Here is a 24,168-nt window from a genome sequence, read left to right as displayed (position 1 = left end):
TCGTCCTTCGCCTCATCCGTCGCCTTAACAAAAAACGTTTTTTCTTCCTTTCAGGTGTTAAGGATCGCAAACTCCAACAACTCATGGGCACCAATGCCCCTCCAGATCGATCTTCCCCTTCACTTCCCTCTGACCCCATCCTTTCTAATTTTCACCTCTTGTCATGTATTCATGATACCTTCTGACCATCACCTCTTTGACCCTGAATGATTTGTCCTTAGCAGTGGGCTATATTTTATCCCCTTATGCGCCCACCTCAATGAATTTCAAGCTCGGCACAATGTTAAGCTCCTCTTCTGTCACCTTTGCCTCCAAGCCCAGGAGTCCTCCTGCTGCACAGCGGACCCTATTACCTGTCTCCAGTATTCTCGCTCCACCTGGACCCTTCCCTCTGGCCTCGTAACCTCTCTCGATCTTTTCACTGAGAACTGCCAGTGTGACACCGGTCATCCCTGTTTCTCTGCTCTCCTCCCCTCGCTCTAACCTGTCTCCCTCTGAACTTGCTGCACTCCATTCTCTAAGGACCAACTGTAACATTGTTATCAAACAAGGGTGTAACTGTTGTCTGGTGAACTGACCTCTACCTAGCACAGGCCGAACGCCAACTCTTTGATTCTTTCTGCTATCTCCGCCGGACAGTGACCTCACCACTAAGCATTAGGCTGTTGTTTCCAGGACTGTGACTGATCTTATCTCCTCTGGAGATCTTCGCTGCACAGCCTCCAACCTCATAGTTCCCTGATGCCAAACAGCCTGCTTTTACCTCCTTTCCATGAGCCACAAACAGGACTGCCCTGGTAGACCTATTTCAGACTGTTTGTGCCCCACTGAACTGATTGCTTCCCAGCTTGACTTTTTCCTGCCCTTGTCCAGTCTCTCCCCACCTACATCTCTGACTCTTCCTTCCCTTCCTCGACCTCTATCTCCATTTCTGGGGCCAGGCTATTAACAAAGATTGACTATAAGCCTACTGACAGCTGCCCTGATTACACTTCCTCTCACCCTCTTTCCTGTAAGCACTCCATTCCATTCTCCCAGTTTCACAGTCTCCGTTGCAATGATGTAACCTTCCATACCAGCGCTACTGATACGTCTTAATTTTTCCTCATCTGAGGATTCTCAATGTGGTTGACAGGCCCCTTGACCGTGCCCCACCCAGTTCCCACACTTCTGCTCATTCCCCTTCCCCTCCCTCCCAGAACCATGATAGGGTTCTCCTTGTCCTCACCTCTCCACCAACCTCCTACACCATCTCAAGCATGATGCCACCACCAAATACATCTTCCCCTCCCCTCTCCTTTCAGCATTCCGAAGGTCAGTGCAAAAGATAAGGCTGAAGCATTTGCAACAATCTTCAGCCAGAAGTGCCGAGTTGATGATCCATCTCAGCCTCCTCCTTGAGTCCCCAGCATCACAGCTGCCAGACTTCAGCCAATTCGATTCACTCCATGTGATATCAAGAAACGACTGAAGGCACTGGATACCACAAAGGCTATGGGCCCTGATAACATTCTGGAAATTATACTGAAGACCTGTGCTCCAGAACTTGCCACGCCCTAGTCAAGCTGTTCCAGTACAGCCACAACATTGGCATCTACCTGCCAATGTGGAAAATTGCCCAGGTATGTCCTGTGCACAAAAAGCAGGACAAGTTCAACCCTGCCAATCACTGCCCCATCAGTCTACTCTCAATCATCAGTAATGAAAGCGGCACTTGCTTAGCAATAACCTGCTCGGTGATGCTCGGTTTGGGTTCCACCAGGGCCACTCAGCTCCTGACCTCATTACAGCCTTGGGTCAGACATGGACAAAAGAGCTGAACTCAAGAGGTGAAGTGAATGTGACTGCCCTTGACATCAAGACAGCATTTGACCGAGTATGGCCTCAAGGAGCCCTAGCCAAACTGAAGTCAATGGGAATCGGGGGTAAACTCTCAGCTGGCTGGAGTCATACCTAGTGCAAAGGAAGATGGTTGTGGTTGTTGGAGGTCAATCATCACAACTCCAGGACATCACTGCAGGAGTTCCTCAGGGTAGTGTCCTAGGCTCAATCATCTTCATCAATGACCTTCCTTCAATCATAAAGTCAGAAGTGGGGATGTTCACTGCACAATGTTCAGCACCATTCGTGACTCCTCAGATACTGAAGCAGTCTGTGTAGAAATGCAGCAAGACCAGGACAATAACCAGGCTTCGGCTGATAAGTGGCAGGTAACATTCATGCCACACAAGTGCCAGGCAATGACCATCTCCAGCAAAAGAGAATCTAACCATCTCCCCTTGACATTCAACGGCATTACCATTGCTGAATCCCCCACTATCAACATCCTAGGGGCTACCATTGATCAGAAACTGAACTGGAGTAGCCATATAAATATCGTGGCTACAAGAGCAGGTCAGAGGCTAGGAATCCTGCAGCGAGTAGCTTACCTCCAAAGCCTGTCCACCATCTACAGGGCACAAATTAGGAGTGTGGTGGAATACTCTCTACTTGCCTGGATGGGTGCAGCTCCAACAACACTCAAGAAGCTCGACACCATCCAGGACAAAGCGGCCCACTTGATTGGCACCCCATCTATAAACATTCACTCCCTCCACCACCGACGCACAGTGGCAGCAGTATGTACCATCTACAAGATGCACTGCAGCAGTACACCAAGGCTCCTTAGAAAGTACTGTAGTGTGTGCTGGTCGCACACTATCCTGACTTGGAGCTATATCGCTTTTCCTTCACTGTCACTGGGTCAGAATCCTGGAACTCCCTTCCTAACAGCACTGTGGGTGTCCCTACCCCACATGGACTGCAGCAGTTCAAGAAGGCAGCTCACCATCACCTTCTCATGGGCAATTATGGATGGGCAATAAATGCTGGCCTAGCCGGCAAAGCCCACATCCCATGAATGAATAAAAAAAATGTTGCTGGGTTCTGCTCTCGTGCAAGTAGGTAAGAGTGCAATGTGAGTCACCTCCCTTTAAAAGTAAAGTAGTCGTCTTTCAAGCATTGGGTGTTTGGCAGATCTGGGTTTGTAACTGTTTCTATTGAGTGAGTATTTGCAGGTATCGCTGCCTTGTGAGTCTTTCAATGTTTTCAATTTTTTTAATTGTGTAATTTTCTTTGTGCAGGTTTTGTACAGATTGCATTAACGAAGAGATTTGAGGTGAAAGATGGAAATAAAACATGCTTGTTGGCTGAATTCTCAGCTAACTTTTCAGTCAGCTATGAAACCACTGCTAAAAAGGGGGTAAGTATCATCATTGCTTCCATAGTTTGACCCTTTATCTCTTTCTCTCGCACTCTCAGGAAGCAGAAGGATGACTAAGATTGACCTCTTCTAATCGCCTACACAAAATGTAGCAAAAGCTCATTTAGGTGTTTGAAAAAGAAAATTAGCTTGATTTTTGATGGTTTTATGTCACTGGATATTCTTGGTGTGTCGAAAGTCACTGAATTGAGCCTTAATCTTCAGTACTGGATAATATTTAAAATCTAATCAAGTACTTGGATTGCAGTTCACTAACAAAAATACCCTTTGACTTGCTGAACTTTTTTGTGTTTAGCTTTAGGGCAAGTGTGATGAGCTCAGCTCTCAGTTATTTCGCACCTTCTGGGAAATAATGGAGGAACAACGGTTGGAGAGGAAACTAAATAGTTCTAGGTTACAGGAAGCAACACACAGGATCTGGGAATATTGGTGGATAGCTCACTGAAGGTTAACAACACCTTGTGCATTGTTGTACGGAAAGTTGACTCTTGCAATTTATAGATGGTAAAATAGAGCAATAAACCCCTCTGGGTGGGAATCATAGGATTAAAGAATAGTACAGCATGGAAGGAGGCCATTTGGCTCATTGAGTCTGTTCTTTCAAAGAGCAATCCAGTTAGTTCTATCCACCCTCTCGTTCCCCATGTCCCTGCAAATTTTCTCCTTCAAATATGTATCCAATGTCCTACTATTGAATCTGTATCCACTACCCTATCCGACAGTGCATTCCAAATCCTAATCACTCATTGCGTTTAAAAAGAAAAAGTTTTCATTGTGTCTCCTCAGGTTCTTTGCTTTGCTGATCATCTTAAATCTGTGCCCTATGGTTGTTGACTATTCAGCCATTGTCTTTATTTAGTCTTATCTAAACCCTTCACGATTCTAACCTCCTCTTAACACTCTCTGCACTGAGGAGGACAATCCTTGCTACAATTATATGAGGCTTTGGTGCGACCACACATGGAACACTTTGAGCAGTTTTAGTTTCCATATTTAAGGAAAGATATACTTGCACTGGAAGCAGTACAGTGAAGGTTCACTAGATTTTCCCCTGCAATGTTGAGAGGATTGTCCTATGATAGGCTGAGTAAATTGGGTCTATATTCTCTGGAGTTTAGAAGAATGAGAAGTGATCTCATTGACGCATTCAAGATTATGAAGGGGCATAACAGGGTAGCTACTGAGACATTGTTTCCACTGGCTGGGGAATCTAGAACAAGGGGGCCCAGTTTCAGGATAAGGGGCCGATCATTTAGGACTGAGATGAGGAGAAATTTCTTCACTCAAAGCGTTGTGAATTTTTGAAATTCTCTACCCCAGAGGGTTGTGGATGCGCCATCATTGAACATATTTAAGGCTGAGTTAGACAAATTATTGGTGTCTCAGGGAATCAAGGGATATGGGGAGCGAGCAGGAAAGTGGAGTTGAAGCCCAAGATCGACCGTTATCATATTGAATGGCAGAGCAGGCTCGACAGGCCATATGCTCTATTCCTGCTCCTATTTCTTGTGTTCTTAATTCTAGCTTCCCCAATCTGTGCATGTAACGGGAATCTTTCAACCCTGGAATCATTCTAGTAAATCTCTTTTGCACTGTCTCCAAAGCCTTCACATCCTTCCAGAAGTGTGGTGCCCAGAATTGGACACAGTACTCCTGCTGGGGCAAACTAGTGTTTTATACAAGTTTAGCATAATTTCCTGGCTTTTTGTACTTTGTGCCTTATAAAGCTAGGGATCCTATATGCTTTATTAACTGCTTTACTAACCTGTCCTGTTACCTTCAAAGAGGATTAGAGAGTGACAAATGCGACACCCTTATTCAAGAAAGGGTGTAAGGACAGTCCTAGCAACTACAGGCCAGTTAGATTAACAGCAGTGACGGGGAAGGTTTTAGAAACTATAATCACGGAAGGCACAATTCAACATGGTGGCTCCTCATCAGAGCCCTTTCCTATCCTGAGTGGTGTGAAACAGGGCTGTGTTCTCGCACCCACACTTTTTGGGATTTTCTTCTCCCTGCTGCTTTCACATGCGTTCAAATCCTCTGAAGAAGGAATTTTCCTCCACACAAGATCAGGGGGCAGGTTGTTCAACCTTGCCCGTCTAAGAGCGAAGTCCAAAGTACGGAAAGTCCTCATCAGAGAACTCCTCTTTGCTGACGATGCTGCTTTAACATCTCACACTGAAGAATGCCTGCAGAGTCTCATCGACAGGTTTGCGTCTGCCTGCAATGAATTTGGCCTAACCATCAGCCTCAAGAAAACGAACATCATGGGGCAGGATGTCAGAAATGCTCCATCCATCAATATTGGCGACCACGCTCTGGAAGTGGTTCAAGAGTTCACCTACCTAGGCTCAACTATCACCAGTAACCTGTCTCTAGATGCAGAAATCAACAAGCGCATGGGAAAGGCTTCCACTGCTATGTCCAGACTGGCCAAGAGAGTGTGGGAAAATGGCGCACTGACACGGAACACAAAAGTCCGAGTGTATCAGGCCTGTGTCCTCAGTACCTTGCTCTACGGCAGCGAGGCCTGGACAACGTATGCCAGCCAAGAGCGACGTCTCAATTCATTCCATCTTCGCTGCCTTCGGAGAATACTTGGCATCAGGTGGCAGGACTATATCTCCAACACAGAAGTCCTTGAAGCGGCCAACACCCCCAGCTTATACACACTACTGAGTCAGCGGCGCTTGAGATGGCTTGGCCATGTGAGCCGCATGGAAGATGGCAGGATCCCCAAAGACACATTGTACAGCGAGCTCGCCACTGGTATCAGACCCACTGGCCGTCCATGTCTCCGTTATAAAGACGTCTGCAAACGCGACATGAAATCGTGTGACATTGATCACAAGTCGTGGGAGTCAGTTGCCAGCATTCGCCAGAGCTGGCGGGCAGCCATAAAGACAGGGCTAAATTGTGGCGAGTCGAAGAGACTTAGTAGTTGGCAGGAAAAAAGACAGAGGCGCAAGGGGAGAGCCAACTGTGCAACAGCCCCGACAAACAAATTTCTCTGCAGCACCTGTGGAAGAGCCTGTCACTCCAGAATTGGCCTTTATAGCCACTCCAGGCGCTGCTTCACAAACCACTGACCACCTCCAGGCGCGTATCCATTGTCTCTCGAGATAAGGAGGCCCAAAAGAAAGAAAAGAATCACGGAAAATATCAACAGACACTTGGAGAGGTTCGAGTTAATTAAGGAGAGCGAGCTTGGATTTGTACAATTTTTTTGATGAAGGGAATGTGGTGGATGATGTTTATGTGGATTTTAAGAAAGCATTTGGTAAGGTACCACATAAAAGGCTGGTTACCAAAATTGAACCTCATGAAATAGGTGGGTCAGTGTCCAATTGGATTTTTTTTAAAAATTGGTTAAGGACAGAAAACAGCAAGTCTTTGTAAGTGGTTGCTTTTCAGAATGCAGGATGGTTGACAGTGGTGTTCCCCAAGGATCAGTGCTGGGACCACTGCTTTTTTGCTTTTTATAAACAACTTGGATCTTGGAATACAGAGTAGAATCTCAAAATTTGCCTATGACACCAACCTTGGAGGTGCGTAAAAAGTGAAGATGATATGAACCGCCTGCAACAGGACATAGATAGGCTAGCAGAATGGGCAGACAGGTGGCAGATGGAATTTAATACTGACATGTGAGGTGATGCATTTTGGTAGAAGTAATGTAGTGAGGCAATATATACTTAATGGCACAGTTATAGAGTGTGCAGGAACACAGGGACCTGGGGGTGCATGTGCATCGATCTTTGAAGGTGGCAGGACATATTAGAAGAGTGGTTACAAAAGCATATGGGATCTTGGGCTTCATAAACACAGGCATTGAGTACAAAAGCAGGGAAGTTATGCTGAACCTTTATAAAGCTCTGGTTCGGCCCCAACTGGAGAGTTGCATCCAGTTCTGGTCACCGCACCTCAGGAAGACTAAGGGTCCTTGAAAGGGTGCAGAGCAGATTTACCAGAATGGTTCCAGGTATGGGGGATTTTAGTTACATGGTTAGGTTGGAAAACCTTCCACCGCACCAGCCTCCATATTCAACAGATCATCCTATGCCATCACCAAACACATCTTCCCCTTCCCTCTCCTTTCAGCATTCCGAAGGTACCGTTCCTCAATCATCCCCAACATTTCTTCCCCCCCCCCCCCCCCCCCCCACTTGCTTCTCATGGCTGGGTTTGTTCTCCTTAGGGCAAAGGAGATTGAGGTGAGATTTGATAGAAGTGTACAAGATTATGACAGGCTTAGATAAGCTAGACAAGGAAAAGCTGTTCCCATTAACTAATGCTACAAGGACTAGGGGACACAGTTTCAGCAAGAGTTGCAGGGGGAATATGAGGAAGCAAGTTTTTATGCAGTGGGTGGTAATGACCTGGAACTTGCTGTCCACAAGGGTGGTGGAACGGGAGACACTCACTAACTTGAAGAAGTTGTTGGATGGCCACATGAGAGAAATAGATTTGCAGGGCTACAGGGATCGAGCTGGGGGAGTGGGACTGACAGCATAGCTCCATGGGGAGCCGATGTGGACTGAATGGGCCAGATGGCGGCCTCCTGTGCCGTAAATGACTATATGACTCGAAGAATCTGGACAAGACACAGGTATCACTACCCCTATGTACAGTTCCAAATGTTGCTCCACAGCACGTATATCCAGGTATTGAAGATCATACAGTAGAGGGTAACTAAACTGATAGCTCAGATTTCTTAAACTAGTTATGAAGAGAGGTAGATGAACCTGAAATTGGTTACTGTGGGGAAAAAAGCAAGCTCAAGGGAGATGTTATTGAAGTTTTCATTATTGTTCTGGAATCAATTAACTAAAACCTGAGATATTTGACGTTGGCACAAACTTGAGAAGCAGGGCAGATCAGACAGCAACTTCCTGAATTCTGCATTTAACTGCGCATGTGTGGACACCGGAGGTTGCTTTCCGATATACTCAGTGGTGTGTGGTGATAGCCTGAGTGTCTCCCCAATCTCTCATCCCTATGAGACATCACCTCTTTCAACTGTCAGACCAGTTTCTACACCTAGATTTCAGTTTCCTGGTTGATTGAGGAAATGGCAGAGGCATTGAACAATTATTTTGTGTCTGTCTTCACAGTAGAAGACACAAGTTCCATACCAGAAATAGGCAGTAACCTAGGGGCTAAAAAAGTGAGGAAATTAAGGATATTGATAACAGTTGAGAAAAAGTATTGGAGAAACTTGAGGGGCTAAAATCTGACAAGTCCACGGGACCAGATGGCCTACATCCTAGGGTTCTAAAAGAGAAAGCTGCAGAGATAGTGGATGCACTGGCTATGATTTTCCAGAATTCCTTAGATTCAGGGATGGTCCCATCGGATTGGAAGTTGGCAAATGTTGCGCCACTTTTCAAGAAAGGAGGTAGAGAGGAAACACGGAACTACAGGCCAGTTAGCCTAACATCAGTCGTTGGGAAGATGCTGGAAACTATTAAGGAAGTCTTAACATTACACTTGGAAAAGTGTGATTAGAACAAGTCAGCATGATTTTACTAAAGGGAGATATTGTTTGACATATTTATTAGACTTTTTTGAGGATATAACTAGTAGCGTAGATAAAGGGCAACCAGTGGATGTAGTATTCCTGGCTTTTCAAAAGGCATTCGATAAGATGCCACATAAAAGATTAATAGGCAAGATAAGGGCTCATGGTGTTGGGGGTAATATATTAGCGTGGATAGAGGGTTGGTTAACAGACAGGAAGCAGAGAGTGGGCATAAATGGGGCATTTTCAAGTTGGCAGGCAGTGAATAGTGGAGTGCTGCAAGGATCAGTGCTGTGGCGTCAGCTATTTACACTTTATATTAATGACTTGGATGAAGAGACAGAGATTAATTCAATCTGAGTTTGCTGATGATACAAAGCTCGGTGGAAAGGTAAGCTGCGGGAAAGATGTAGAGAGGCTGTAAAGAGATATAGACAGGTTAAATGAGTGGGCAACAAGATGGCAAATGGAGTATGATATAGGGAAGTGTAAAGTTGTTCACTTTGATTTACAAAATATTCTGCTTTTCTATTTTTACAAAGGTGTGAAACTGGTAAGTGTTGATGTTGAGAGAGACTTGGGGGTACTCTTACAAGGAACACACAAAGTTAATATGCAGGTGCAGCGGGCTATTAGGAAGGCAAATGGCATGTTGGCCTTTATTGCAAAGGGGATTGGAGTACAGGAATAAAGCAGTCTTACTAAAATTGTACAGGACTTTGAGACCGCACCTGGAATACTGTTTTTTTTTTTATTTAGAGATACAGTACTGAAACAGGCCCTTCGGCCCACCGAGTCTGTGCCGACCATCAACCACCCATTTATACTAATCCTACATTAATCTCATATTCCTACCACATCCCCACCTTCCCTCAATTCCCCTACCACCTACCTATACTAGGGGCAATTTATAATGGCCAATTTAACTATCAACCTGCAAGTCTTTGGTTGTGGGAGGAAACCGGAGCACCCGGCGAAAACCCACGCAGTCACGGAGAACGTGCAAACACCGCACGCAGAATTGAACCCGGATCGCTGGAGCTGTGAGGCTGCGGTGCTAACCACTGCGCCACTGTGTGCAGTTTTGGTCTCCGCATTTAAGAAAGGATATACTTGCACTGGAGGCAGTACAGCGAAGATTTGCTAAATTGATTCCTGGGATGAGGGGGTTGTCCTATGATAGGCTGAGTAAATTGAGCCCATATTCTCTGGAGTTTAGAAGAATGAGAGGCGATCTAATTGAGATATACAAGATTCTGAAAGGGCTTGATAAGGGAGAAGCTGAGAGATTGTTCCCACTGGTCAGGGAATCTAGAACACAGGGACACAGTCTCGGGATAAGGGGTCAATCATTCAGGACTGAGATGAGAAATTATTTCACTCAAAGGGTTGAGTCTTCGGAATGCTCTACCCCAGAGGGTTTTGGATGTTCCACCATTGAATACATTTGAGGCTGGGATAGATGGATTGATTTTTGGTGTTGCAGGAAATCGAGGGATATGGGGAGCAGGCAGGTATGTGGAATTGAAACCCAAGATTAGCCATGATGGTATTGAATGGCGGAGCAGGCTCGATGGGCCATATGGTCTGCTTCTCCTATTTCTTGTGTTCTTGTGATTATGCTTACTGTTTAGAGAGGGCAGTTACAATTGTCTGCTTTCCAGTTGGCTAGGCAAAATCTGCTTGTGTTGCAATTAATTTTAAAGTTGATCAGTTTGGTTTGGATTCTTAAACGAAGAACTGTATGAAAAATAGCCCAGGAATTCACAGAAATGAATAAATAGGAATGTCCTGAGCATGTGGATTGTCTTGGTGTGTTCCACTGAAGGACTTGTTAGCTGTTGCAAAATGAAATCTGTAAATCTATAGATTGTGTCATCTTGGTCATCTATATATTGAACTTTTTTTGCATCGCACATTAGCTGCAGAATTAGCAGCTGCACTTTATCTGATCAGTTGGAGAGTTGGGGGATGGGAACCTGAGGGGTAGCTCAAATTGGAATGAAGTAAAGCTGGTAACAGGAAGTAGAAAAGTAGCAAGCGACATTAGAAGGCAGGTGAAACAAAGGCGAGCATCAATTCGACTTAGAATGCAGAATAATGTCAAGAAGACAAGGTTGAGGGCACTCTACGTGAATGCATGCAGTATTCACAACAAGGTAGATGATTTAAAGACACAAGTGGTGGTAAATGGGTATGATTTAATTTCTCTTACGGAAATGTGGCCACAGGGTAACCAAGATTGGGAACTGAATGTTCAAGGATATTCGACATTTAGGAAGGACAGGCAAAAAGGAAAAGGAGGTAGTGTTGTGCTGATAAGGGATGGGGTCAGTACATTAGTAAGGAAGGATCTCAGAGCAGAAGAACAAAATATGGAATCTGTTTGGGTGGAGTTAAGAAACAGCAAGGGAAAGCAAACATTGAGAGGAGTTGTTTATAGGCCACAAAACAGTAGTGGTAGTGTGGGGCATAGTATTAATCAGGAGATTAGAAAAGCATGTAGCATGGATAATACAGTAATCATGGGTCACTTTAATCTGCATATAGACTGGGTAAACCTAATGAGCACTAATGCTGTGGAGGATGAGTTTCTGGAGTGTTAGGGATGGTTTTCTAGAGCAGTGTGTTGAACCTACTAGAGAACAGGCTATTTTAGATCTAGTATTATGTAATGAGAAAGGGTTAATTTATCTTGCTGTAAAAGAACCTTTAGGGATCATACCCATTTACCACCACTTGTGTCTTTAAATCATCTACCTTGTGAATACTGCATGCAGTCACTCGACTGTAATATGATAGAATTTTACATTATGTTTGAAAGTGAGGTAGTTCAGTCAGAAGCTAGGGTGTTAAATTTGAACAAAGGAAATTAGGAAGCTATGAGGGGCAAATTGGCTGAGGTGGATTGGGAAAATACATTAAAATGTATGACAGTACATAGGCAATGGATAGTCTTTAAAGAATTATTATGTAGTTTACAGGAACTATACATTCCTTCAAGGCACAGAAACCCCAAAGGAAAATGCAGTCAACCGTGACTAACAGAGGAAGTTGAGGATGGTATAAGATTAAAAGGAAAGACCTATAAAGTTGCCAGAAATAGTAGTAAACCTGAGGATTGGGAGCATTTTGGAATACAGCAAAGGAGGACCAAGAAACTGATACAGAAAGGGAGAATAGAATATGAATGTAAACAAGCAAAAAACATAAAAACGGACTGTAAAAGGAAACGTTTGGCTAAGACAAATGTGGGTCCTTTACAGGCAGAGTCAGGAGAATTTATAATGGGGAGTAGAGAAATGGCAGAGAAGCTAAACGATTATTTTGTGTCTGTCTTCACTGAGGAAGATACCAAAAATCTCCCAGAATTAGAGATCCAATGGAGAATGAGGAATTGAAGGAAATCCGTATTAGTAAGAAGGTTGTATTGGAGAAATTAATGGGGCTGAAGGTTGCTAAGTCCTCGGAACCTGATATTCTACATCCCAGAGTGTTGAAAGAGGTAGCTATGGAGATAGTGGATGCATTGGTGATCATCTTCCAAAATTCTGTAGATTCTGGAGCGGTTCCTGCAGATTGGAAGGTAGCAAATGTCACCTCAATATTTAAGCAGGGAGAGAGGGAGAAAACCGGAAACTACAGACCTGTTAGCCTTACGTCAGTATTGGGGAAAATGTTAGAATCTATTCTAAATGGACACTTGGATAATAATGATCTGATTGGGCATAGTCAACATGGATCAATGAATGGGAAATCATGTTTGACAAACCTGTTGGGAGTTTTTTGAGGATGTTACTAACAGAATTGATAAAGGGGAGTCGGTGGGCGTAGTATACTTGGATTTTCAGAAGGCTTTTGATAAAGTCCCACACAGGAGGTTGGTTAGCAAAATTAAGGCACATGGGATAGGAGGTAATATACTGGCATGGATTAAGGATTGGTTAACAGGCAGAAAACATAGAGTAGGAATAAAGGAGTCATTCTTGCGTTGTCAGGCTGTGACTAGTGAGGTACCACAAGGATCAGTACTTGGGCCCCAACTGTTCACGATGTATATCAATGATTTGGATGTGGGGACCAAATGTAATATTTCCAAGTTTGCAGATGAGGCAAAACTAGGTGGGAATGTGTGTGGTGAGGAAGATGCAAAGTGGCTTCAAGGGGATTTGGACAGACTTAGTGAATGGGCAAGAACCTGGCAGATGGAATATAATGTGGAAAGATGTGAGGTTATCCACTTTGGTAGGCGGAACAGATGTGCAGAGTATTTCTTGAATGGTAGATTAGAAAGTGTAGATGTACAAAGGGACCTGGGTGACCTTGTCAATAAGTCACTGATAGTTAACATGCAGGTGCAGCAAGCAATTAGGAAGGCTAATGATATGTTAGCCTTTATTGCAAGAGGATTTGAGTACAGGAGTATTGAATTCTTGCTTCAATTGTATAGAACCTTGGTTAGACCGCACCTGGAGTACCGTGTGCAGTTTTGGTCCCCTTGCCTTAGGAAGGATATTATTGCCATAGACAAAGTGCAATGAAGGTTCACCAGACATGTTCCTGGGATGGTGGGACAGTAGTATGAAGAATGATTGGGGAAACTGGGCCTGTATTCTCTAGAGTTTCAAAGAATGAGAGATGATCTTATTGAAACCTACAAGATAGACAGGGTAGATGCAGCTAAGATGTTTCCCCTGGTTGGGGAGTCTAGAACCAGAGGGACACAATTTCAAAATAAGGGGAAAACCACTTAGGGCTAAGATGAGGAGAAATTTCTTTACTCAGAGGGTTGTGAATCTTTGGAATTCTCTACCCAAGGGCTGTGGAAGCTCAGTCATTGAGCATGTTTAAAGCAGAAATTGACAGATTTCTAAATACCAATGTTTTAAAAGTGTGTGGGGAGAGTGTGGAGAAAAGGCATTGAAGTGGATAATCAGCCATAATTATATTGAATGGCGGGGCAGGCTCGATGGGCTGAATGGCCTACTCCTACTCTTATGTTTCTGTGTCAATCTTGAGTAACTTTATTCCTGGTTTAAAAATGAAATATATTGAAAGAATTGAAGTAAGTTTAAAAATTATAGTAGATTAATATTCACTGCAATACAATCCTGTGAAAGTTGTTGAAATGACTTCAGGTAAGGCAAAATTCATGAAAACACAAACAATAATGAGTATGTTTATGCCCAAACAAGTTTGGGATGGAGAATTAAACCATAATTTATGCAAAATTGTATGCTGAATGATTTTTACCTTTGGAGAGTTGTCAAGCAATTTTTTTTTCTGTTTCAGGCTACAGTTTTGTTCTCCCTCCCAGAGGATGCACATGTAGATCCACACAGTAATTGTAATATGGGTGTACCAGTACTGATAGTCACCTTTGGGGATGGTCATTCTCTCAGCATGAACTTCTCAAGGCACAACGCATCGTATAAAATGGAAGTACTGACTATTTCTTGCAATGAGAGTGACCATTCACTTTTTCCAAATGCAAGTTCCACAGGTAAGTTATAGATGTCAGAAGCTAACATGCAGGTGCAGCAAGCAATTAGGAAGGTTAATGGTATGTTAATCTTTATTGCTAGAGGATTGGAGTACAGGAGTATTGAATTCTCGCTTCAATTGTATAGAATCTTGGTTAGACCGCGCCTGGAGTACCGTGTGCAGTTTTGATCCCCTTGTTTAATACAGATTTCAGTGTCTGATTGAAACATGCCTATAGTTGGGTCAGGGTGGGCAATACCCTGATGTGGAGAGATGGAAAAGGAAGGCTAGTGGTGTTTGTGAAGTATTTTGAAGCTAAAGTGTCAGGATTTAAACAGAACTAGCTGAGGTAGAATTTCTTTAGATTAAGCCCAGGAATAGCAAAGCATCGGTTGCATTACTGAGTATATTACAAAGAACAAAGATAATTACAGCACAGGAACAGGCCCTTCGGCCCTCCAAGCCTGCGCCGATCCAGATCCTCTCTCTAAACATGTCGCCTATTTTCTAAGGTTCTATATCTCTTTTCTTCCTGCCCATTCATGTATCTGTCTAGATACATCTTAAAAGACTCCATCGTGCCCGCGTCTACCACCTCCGCTGGCAACGTGTTCCAGGTGCCCACCACCCTCTGCGTAAAGAACTTTCCACGCATATCCCCCCTAAACATTTCCCCTTTCACTTTGAACTCGTGTCCTCTAGTAATTGAAACCCCCACTCTGGGAAAAAGCCTCTTGCTGTCCACCCTGTCTATACCTCTCATGATTTTGTACACCTCAATCAGGTCCCCCCTCAACCTCCGTCTTTCTAATGAAAATAATCCTAATCTACTCAACCTCTCTTCATAGCTAGCGCCCTCCATACCAGGCAACATCCTGGTGAACCTCCTCTGCACCCTCTCCAAAGCATCCACATCCTTTTGATAATGTGGCGACCAGAACTGTACGCAGTATTCCAAATGTGGCCGAACCAAAGTCCTATACAACTGTAACATGACCTGCCAACTCTTGTACTCAATGCCCCGTCCGATGAAGGAAAGCATGCCGTATGCCTTCTTGACCACTCTATTTACCTGCGTTGCCACCTTCAGGGAACAGTGGACCTGAACACCCAAATCTCTCTGTACATCAATTTTCCCCAGGACTTTTCCATTTACTGTATAGTTCACTCTTGAATTGGATCTTCCAAAATGCATCACCTCGCATTTGCCCTGATTGAACTCCATCTGCCATTTCTCTGCCCAACTCTCTAATCTATCTATATTCTGCTGTATTCTCTGACAGTCCCCTTCACTATCTGCTACTCCACCAATCTTAGTGTCGTCTGCAAACTTGCTAATCAGTCCACCTATACTTTCCTCCAAATCATTAATGTATATCACAAACAACAGTGGTCCCAGCACGGATCCCTGTGGAACACCACTGGTCACACGTCTCCATTTTGAGAAACTCCCCTCTACTGCTACTCTCTGTCTCCTGTTGCCCAGCCAGTTCTTTATCCATCTGGCTAGTACACCTTGGACCCCAAGCGCCTTCACTTTCTCCATCAGCCTGCCATGGGGAACCTTATCAAACGCCTTACTGAAGTCCATGTATATGACATCGACAGCCCTTCCCTCATCAATCAACTTTGTCACTTCCTCAAAGAATTCTATTAAGTTGGTAAGACATGACCTTCCCTGCACAAAACCATGTTGCCTATCACTGATGAGCCCATTTTCTTCCAAATGGGAATAGATCCTATCCCTCAGTATCTTCTCCAGCAGCTTCCCTACCACTGACGTCAGGCTCACCGGTCTATAATTACCTGGATTATCCCTGCTACCCTTCTTAAACAAGGGGACAACATTAGCAATTCTCCAGTCCTCCGGGACCTCACCCGTGTTTAAGGATGCTGCAAAGATATCTGTTAAGTCCCCAGCTATTTCCTCTCTCGCTTCCCTCAGTAACCTGGGATAGATCCCATCGGACCTGGGGACTTGTCCACCTTAATGCCCTTTAGAATACCCAACACTTCCTCCCTCCTTATGCCGACTTGACCTAGAGTAATCAAACATCTGTTCCTAACCTCAACATCCGTCATGTCCCTCTCCTCGGTGAATACCGATGCAAAGTACTCGTTTAGAATCTCACCCATTTTCTCTGACTCCACGCATAACATTCCTCCTTTGTCCTTTAGTGGGCCAATCCTTTCTCTAGTTACCCTCTTTCTCCTTATATATGAATAAAAGGCTTTGGGATTTTCCTTAACCCTGTTTGCTAAAGATATTTCATGACCCCTTTTAGCCCTCTTAATTCCTCGTTTCAGATTGGTCCTACATTCCCGATATTCTTTCAAAGCTTCGTCTTTCATCAGCCGCCTACACCTTATGTATGCTTCCTTTTTCCTCTTAGCTAGTCTCTCAATTTCACCTGTCATCCATGGTTCCCTAATCTTGCCATTTCTATCCCTCATTTTCACAGGAACATGTCTCCTGAACGCTAATCAACCTCTCTTTAAAAGCCTCCCACATATCACATGTGGATTTACCTTCAAACAGCTGCTCCCAATCTACATTTCCCAGCTCCTGCCGAATTTTGGTATAGTTGGCCTTCCCCCAATTTAGCACTCTTCCTTTAGGACCACTCTCGCCTTTGTCCATGAATATTTTAAAGCTTACGGAATTGTGATCACTATTCCCAAAGTAGTCCCCTACTGAAACTTCAACAACCTGGCCGGGCTCATTCCCCAACACCAGGTCCAGTATGGTCCCTTCCCGAGTTGGACTATTTACATACTGCTCTAGAAAACCTTCCTGGATGCTCCTTACAAATTCTGCTCCATCTGGACCTCTAACACTAAGCGAATCCCAGTCAATGTTGGGAAAATTAAAATCTCCTATCACCACCACCCTGTTGCTCCTACATCTTTCCATAATCTGTTTACATATTTGTACCTCTATCTCACGCTCGCTGTTGGGAGGCCTGTAGTACAGCCCCAACATTGTTACCGCACCCTTCCTATTTGAGTTCTGTCCATATTGCCTCACTGCTCGAGTCCTCCATAGTGCCCTCCTTCAGCACAGCTGTGATATCCTCTTTGACCAGTAATGCAACTCCTCCACCCCTTTTACCTCCCTCTCTATCCCGCCTGAAGCATCGATATCCTGGGATATTTAGTTGCCAATCATGCCCTTCCCTCAACCAAGTCTCAGTAATAGCAATAACATCATACTCCCAGGTACTAATCCAAGCCCTAAGTTCATCTGCCTTACCTACTACACTTCTTGCATTAAAACAAATGCACCTCAGACCACCAGTCCCTTTATATTCATCATCTGCTCCCTGCCTGTTCTTCCCCTTAGTCACACTGACTTCATTATCTAGTTCCTTACAGGCTTTTGTTACTACCTCCTTACTGTCAACTGACCTCAATTGGTTCCCATCCCCCTGCCACATTAGTTTAAACCCTCCCCAACAGCGTTAGCAAAAGCACCTCCAAGGACATTGGTTCCAGTCCGGCCCAGGTGTAGACCGTCCAATTTGTAATAGTCCCACCTCCCCCAGAACCGGTCCCAATGTCCCAAAAATCTGAACCCCTCCTTCCTGCACCATCTCTCAAGGCACGCATTCATCCTGACTATTCTTTCATTTCTACTCTGACGATCACGTGGCACTGGTAGTAATCCTGAGATTACTACCTCTGAGGTCCTACTTTTTAACTTGGCTCCTAACTCCCTAAACTCTGCTTGTAGGACCTCATCCCGTTTTTTACCTATATCATTAGTGCCTATGTGCACAATGACAACTGGCTGTTCACCCTCCCCCTTTAGAATGTTCTGCAGCCGATCTGAGACATCCCTGACCCGTGCACCTGGGAGGCAACATACCATTCGGGAGCCTCGTTTTCGACCACAGAACCGCCTATCTACTCCCCTTACAATCGAATCCCCTACGACTATAGCCCTTCCACTCTTTTTCCCGCCCTTCTGAACAGCAGAGCCAGCCACGGTGCCATGGACCTGGCTACTGCTGCCTTCCCCTGGTGAGCCATCTCCCTCAACAGTATCCAAAACGGTATACTTGTTTTGGAGGGAGATGACCGCAGGGGACTCCTGCGCTGCCTTCCTGCTCTTTCTCTGCCTTTTGGTCACCCATTCCCTTTCTCCCTCAGCAATCCTAATCTGCGGTGTGACCAATTCACTAAACGTGCTATCCACGACCTCCTCAGCATCCCGCATGCTCCAAAGTGAGTCCATCCGCAGCTCGAGAGCCGTCATGCGGTCTAACAAGAGCTGCAGTTGGACACACTTCCTGCACGTGAAGGAGTCAGGGACATCAGCCGTGTCCCTGAGCTCCCACATTGAGCAAGAGGAGCATGACACGGGTCTGAGATCTCCTGCCATTTTTAATCTTAAGCTTAACTTCGTTAAATGAAAAAGGAACGAAAAGTTTTTACCAATCACAATAAAACCAGAGAAATCGAAAAAGCCTTACCTTATAAACACTATTATAGTACAGCCCCAACATTGTTACCGCACCCTTCCTATTTCTGAGTTCTGTCCATATTGCCTCACTGCTCGAGTCCTCCATAGTGCCCTCCTTCAGCATAGCTGTGATATCCTCTTTGACCAGTAATGCAACTCCTCCACCCCTTTTACCTCCCTCTCTATCCCGCCTGAAGCGGGGTAGAGACTATAGACTAACAGTGGAAAGAAAATTGAGGATGAAATTAGCCAGGTGTGCATTAACCATCGAGAACATTGTTCACAGCAGAGGTAGATGCTGAACTTGTAGAACCACTATAGTTGCTCTAAGAATGATGATGCTTAAAAAAGGTTACTCAGACTTGCTGTATTTCACTGGGATCTGATATATAATCAATAATCATAAGGGAAATGTAGGAAGAAAAAGCAGCTTTGGCTAATTCTCCAAAATTCCTTTGGAAAGGAAAACTGTTGAAGCATAGCAAATATGACCCCTTGAATAAGTGGAGAGGGTTAAGACTGAAAATTATATTCACATTGGCCTTGATTTGATAAATTACAAGCCTATAAAATGTGGTGAAATCACTTAAATGTTGGGAGAAATAGGAGGTGATCAAGATCTGTCAGCAGATTCCTCAAAAGTTTGGCGACCTTACAGAATTGCTTGAAGAAATAAGGTTTGGCAAAGGAAATGGAGTGGATGTGGCTTACATGGATTTTCACAAGGTCTGAGATGAAGTTCTTTTGGCAGTTTTAGTCATGTACTAATGTAAGTTGTTCTGTTTGTTGGGTTACGAATCGAGTAGATACTGGAAGATGCTCTGCTGAAGCAGTGACCAGTGCATTGTCACCAAGTGACTGTATAGGCTCATAATAGAAAATTATGTAAATCTTGCTACAGGTGCTAAATGACTTCAACTGAAGTACACTGAATGAAGTTCAATAATTTGACTTTTTTAAAAAGGTCATTTTTATTGGGGTTTGATAGAATTATTAGAAATCACAAAATGTTAAGAATTGTTTTTTAAATTGCTGTTTTGAAAATTCCTCCAGCTTATTTGGTGATGTCTTCAAAGTCTGTAGACATCAGTGCAAAAGTGAATACAACGTACAGGTGTATGAGTGATTCTACTGTGCACATGGAAAATGTAAGCATAACTCTGAGCCATGTCCGAATGGAAGCTTTTCCACCAAGTGGTAATTTCAGTAAAACTGGTAAGCAATTTCAGCTTTCACGCAGGAGAGAAGCTTTCAACTAATTAATGTTTTAAAGCAGTTGAATTTTTTTCATGTATTCACATGCAGAGCACTTTTTTCTTTAGAAACTATATGCCATGCTGATGTGAGTCCAACTGTACCTACTACAACGCTGACTCCAACTACTGTAACACCCCCAACTACTGTAACGCCCCCAACACAGGATCCTGTTCCAGGAAAATATAATGTCACCTCTGGTAATGGGACCTGTCTGCTTGCAGAGATGGGACTACAGCTCAACATTACATACACTACGCCAGATCATAAGGTAGTCAACTTAATTCTTTACATTTGAAAGAAGTGTAATATGGGAGGTATTTGCTTGTGGATTGTGTTCTAACAAAGTGCTGTTTTGAAAAGAATTACTTCATAAACCAGGAAGTGAGTGAGCTTGATCATAACATATTATGCGCCTGATCCATAACATCATGGTTCACTACATCAGTCTACTTAAAGGTTTTTGATTGATATTACGACCAGGTGAGCAAGGTGTCGAGGGGGTCTCTTGCTTCACCTGGTCTTATTGTAACAGGGCTTAATTTTAAACAGTGTTTTGAGTTCCCCTTTTTGTGACTGTGTTCACAATTCCAATTATCAGGCAAATAACTGAGCACAAACAGGCTTTGTTTGGTTTAAAGCAGAAAGATGAAATTTATTAAACCTTAAACTTAACTCCTAATACGGTTTACGCCAGCGGATATACTAGCATGCACACGTGATATAAACAAGCAAGATAGGGACAGAAAAGAGTAGAAGAGATAAATAGAACAGTTTGAAGGAATATCTTGTTCCTGTTACTCGAGCTTGCTGTAGTCCTTGACTGAAGTTATATTCTTATTTTGATGGGGGCCAGTAATCATCATAAAACTTTGTTCACATGGCAAACCTTTCTCTCTTTGTGTTTCACTTGTCTTCAATGGTTTCAGTTCCCTGAGAAATAGACAGGCAGGCGGGAAATGTTCTTAGTTCCAGGAGAGCACATGGCGTCCTGCCTGGCAATTCTTTTGTTTGGGAGTTCAAATTCAAAAAGCTGCCAGGGTGCTCAGCAGGTTAGTCATGTGACTAGTTCCTTATATGGAACAGTCTCTTCGCATCCCTTGTTGGAGGCTCAAATTTCTCTGCCCCAGCCAGCTAGCCATGTAACTGAAAGTAGTCTGACCACCTGTATGTATTGGAGAGCAACTGCAGAGTCTCCATTGTTTCAACATTGTTACCATGGAAATGTCTTTCCAATCAGAATTGCAATTTTTAAAGTTTTAATGTTCATGTGCTGATATAATGTGTGCCTCATTCGGCAGGTGGGGGTTTGCCTGTCATTGGGCATAGAGATGTTTACTTTATTTATTTAAATAATTTATTTAAATATTCAAGTTATGTTTTTATAAATCTCTGAAGATGTGCATGTCCTGTATAATTAAATAGCTTGTGTGCATAAGTGTCATTACGGCACAAAAGGAGACCATTCAGCCAATCAAGACCATGCAGCATGTGGAATGATTTGGGCCTTATCTGTTGCCTTGAGTTTTGGCCCCAAAACAGGCAGGATATTCACCCCAAACTATGTTTAGTTCATCCCAGCTTATCTCTGCAGTAAGAACCTGATCAGACACAAAGTTGGAGAAGTTCCATTTACAGATGAGTGCAACTTGGTTGGATAAAATCAATTTGCTGTGTAGATTGATTTAATGTAGTTTAGCTTTGAGCAGATATAGGGAAAAATCTATAGAATAAAGCTACTGAAACCATTTAGTTTCTAGTCATGGATGACTTTGTGGTTCAGCCCTTTTGGAGTGCGCATAAAATATTGTCTTTTTGAAATGTTTTGCCAGCTGTATTCACGTGTTGAGCTCATCAGTTGATTTGCTGTATAAATACTGAAAGACATTTATACTACGGATATCTAAAACTAATTGTTTGACAGTAGAGCTTGGATTAATGCACTTCATATCAAAAAGTATTAATTACATTTGTCTTCATCCATTGTAGACCCAAATTTGTGCTGTTGAGTTAGAAATTTATAAATACTGCATGCACCATAAGAATTGTTAACATTAGTTTTCATAGCAAAGCTTTTAAAGTATAGGTCATGGCTTATTGGTACGCTCTCATCTGAGTGAGGTGGTTTTGGGTAAAAGCCTCACTCCACAGAATTGAGCATGTAACCTAGGCTGATGAGCAGTGTACTACTGAAGGGCATTTTGTGGCACTAACTAGAGGCGACATGAAAGTAAACTTTTTATTTACGCTAAGAGTGGTTGGGATTTGGAATGCATTACCTGATAGGGTGGTGGGAATTGAATAAATTCTTGAAGGGAAAAAAATTGCAGTTTTTTGGAAAAGCCAGGGTTTTATCAGACTGTAATAACTGCAGTCAGAAAAAGCTATTTTAATCTCTTGTGGACAGTTTCTGTCTTTTCTAGGTATTGTTTTAATGGTTTGAAGGTGGCATTATCCACCTTTTCGGAGCAGAGAGGAGAACGTGCAAAGTATTGCACATGATTTCCCGTGGTTAATGCTACAACCAAGGGCTGATTGTATGTCCTGCTATCCCACTTAGGTTAGGACATGGGGTTTGGTTCATGGAAGATTCAGTTTGCACTTGGAACTTGCTTTTTTGTTTATAACAGAAGGATTAAGAGAGAGCTCAAACCATAACTAGCCCTTTTTCCAGATCTTAAATAGATCTTTGCGACCATTTTCACTGAGTTGCTAGAAGTTATCTCCTAATGAACTGACACTTTATGCTGTTTGTAACTGTAATGCTACTTTAATGGAGTGTTCAAAACTACACACTACACCACCCATTGCCTAATGATTATCTTAAAAGCAAAATACTGCGGATGCTGGAAATCTGAAACAAAAACAAGAAATGCTGGATTCACTCAGCAGGTCTGGCAGCATCTGTGGAAAGGGAAGCAGAGTTAACGTTTCGGGTCAGTGACCGAAGAAGGGTCACTGACCCGAAACGTTAACTCTGCTTCTCTTTCCACAGATGCTGCCAGACCTGCTGAGTGAATCCAGCATTTCTTGTTTTTGTGCCTAATGATTATCTGTTTGGTTTTGTACTTAATGCCCTTATTTACAAATTTACCTTTTAGGAGTATAACTCCAGACCTTGTGACAGCAATTCCCAATGTAGGGATAAGCTCTGTTGGTGAAATTATTGTTTGGGCACCAAAGAGTGACACAACGCCAGACGGTTGATAAAGCAGACTGCCATGTATCGCAGCTAATCCCCTTCGTTAAGGATCAACTGCAAGCTGCCAAAAGAGGCAACATTTTACTCCTTGGCCACTAGACTGAGGTTCCTCTGTTGTTTTACCTGACAAATTAGGGTAGCTGTGCATGGTATCATTCCTGTGGGAGCTGCAGTGCCATTACAACTGTGACAAATACAGGCTGTACCCAGTGCATGTTAATAAATATTTATCAGTTGTATTTTTATTTAAATTGTAGGGGGAGTGCACTAGAATGTTTTTTTGAAGTGGGAACCATGACAGTTTTTCTGATCAGACTTCTGTTGTGCTTTAGTCTTCAGTCTGTGGGCTGAACAAATCTGCAATTCTGTTTGGAGGTGGGAGACATATTAATAGCACAGAAATCCCCTCTGACCTGTGTAACAATTGATGGTTTGTTGATGCATAATGTTGCATAAAAAGGGTGGCCTGTGCAGATATAAAATTCCAATGGGTTTTGTCTTGTGCCTCGTGTAACAAACAACTCTATAGACAGCTCTGGGAGTTGTTTTCCCTTTGCCTTCAACCAGAGTTTATGAAAAACGCACTATTTAAGTATTGACGATATGTTTCAGGTGTGTGGGTCGGCCTGAAGGAGCTCTGAAATGTAGCCTTGCTGGCATTTCCAGGATCATTGTGCTATGCTGTATGTTCAGTTTTGCTGTACAAAGAGATCATCTCCTGCAGACCCTGAAGGAGGAAGACTCTTGAACAGCATTGGAATTCAAATAGACAGGCAACTGCAGTAATTTGATGAACAACCCTTTTTAGCTGCAAGACATATTTGTGCTAATCTGAAACTTTCTTGTGAATACCGCATCTACCTGCTGCATGAAGTCCTGTTTATCCTTCCAATCAGAGATGCTTTCATGCTTTTATCTTGCCATTGCATATCAGCTTGCATGGCTCTCATCCATGGCAACTCATGGAAAGCCACACT

The 24,168-nt window shown here is 43.4% G+C and overlaps 1 protein-coding gene across 1 annotated transcript in view; it reads left to right on the top strand.

Moving 5' to 3' along the window:
• LOC137374305 (lysosome-associated membrane glycoprotein 1-like) overlaps positions 1–24,168 on the top strand; it is a 49,571-nt gene that overhangs the window by 9,964 nt on the left and 15,439 nt on the right. Inside the window, exons 2-5 of the mRNA XM_068040144.1 lie at positions 3,123–3,241; positions 14,079–14,289; positions 19,789–19,950; positions 20,058–20,260. Of these exons, the coding sequence (XP_067896245.1) occupies positions 3,123–3,241; positions 14,079–14,289; positions 19,789–19,950; positions 20,058–20,260 (695 nt within the window). The remainder of the gene's footprint in view (positions 1–3,122; positions 3,242–14,078; positions 14,290–19,788; positions 19,951–20,057; positions 20,261–24,168) is intronic.

The sequence above is a fragment of the Heterodontus francisci genome, chromosome 10 (genome assembly GCF_036365525.1).
Source record: "Heterodontus francisci isolate sHetFra1 chromosome 10, sHetFra1.hap1, whole genome shotgun sequence".
Taxonomy (NCBI): Eukaryota; Metazoa; Chordata; class Chondrichthyes; order Heterodontiformes; family Heterodontidae; genus Heterodontus; species Heterodontus francisci.
Note: the sequence above shows the minus strand (reverse complement) of the source record. Positions and strands in the feature narration are given on the sequence as shown.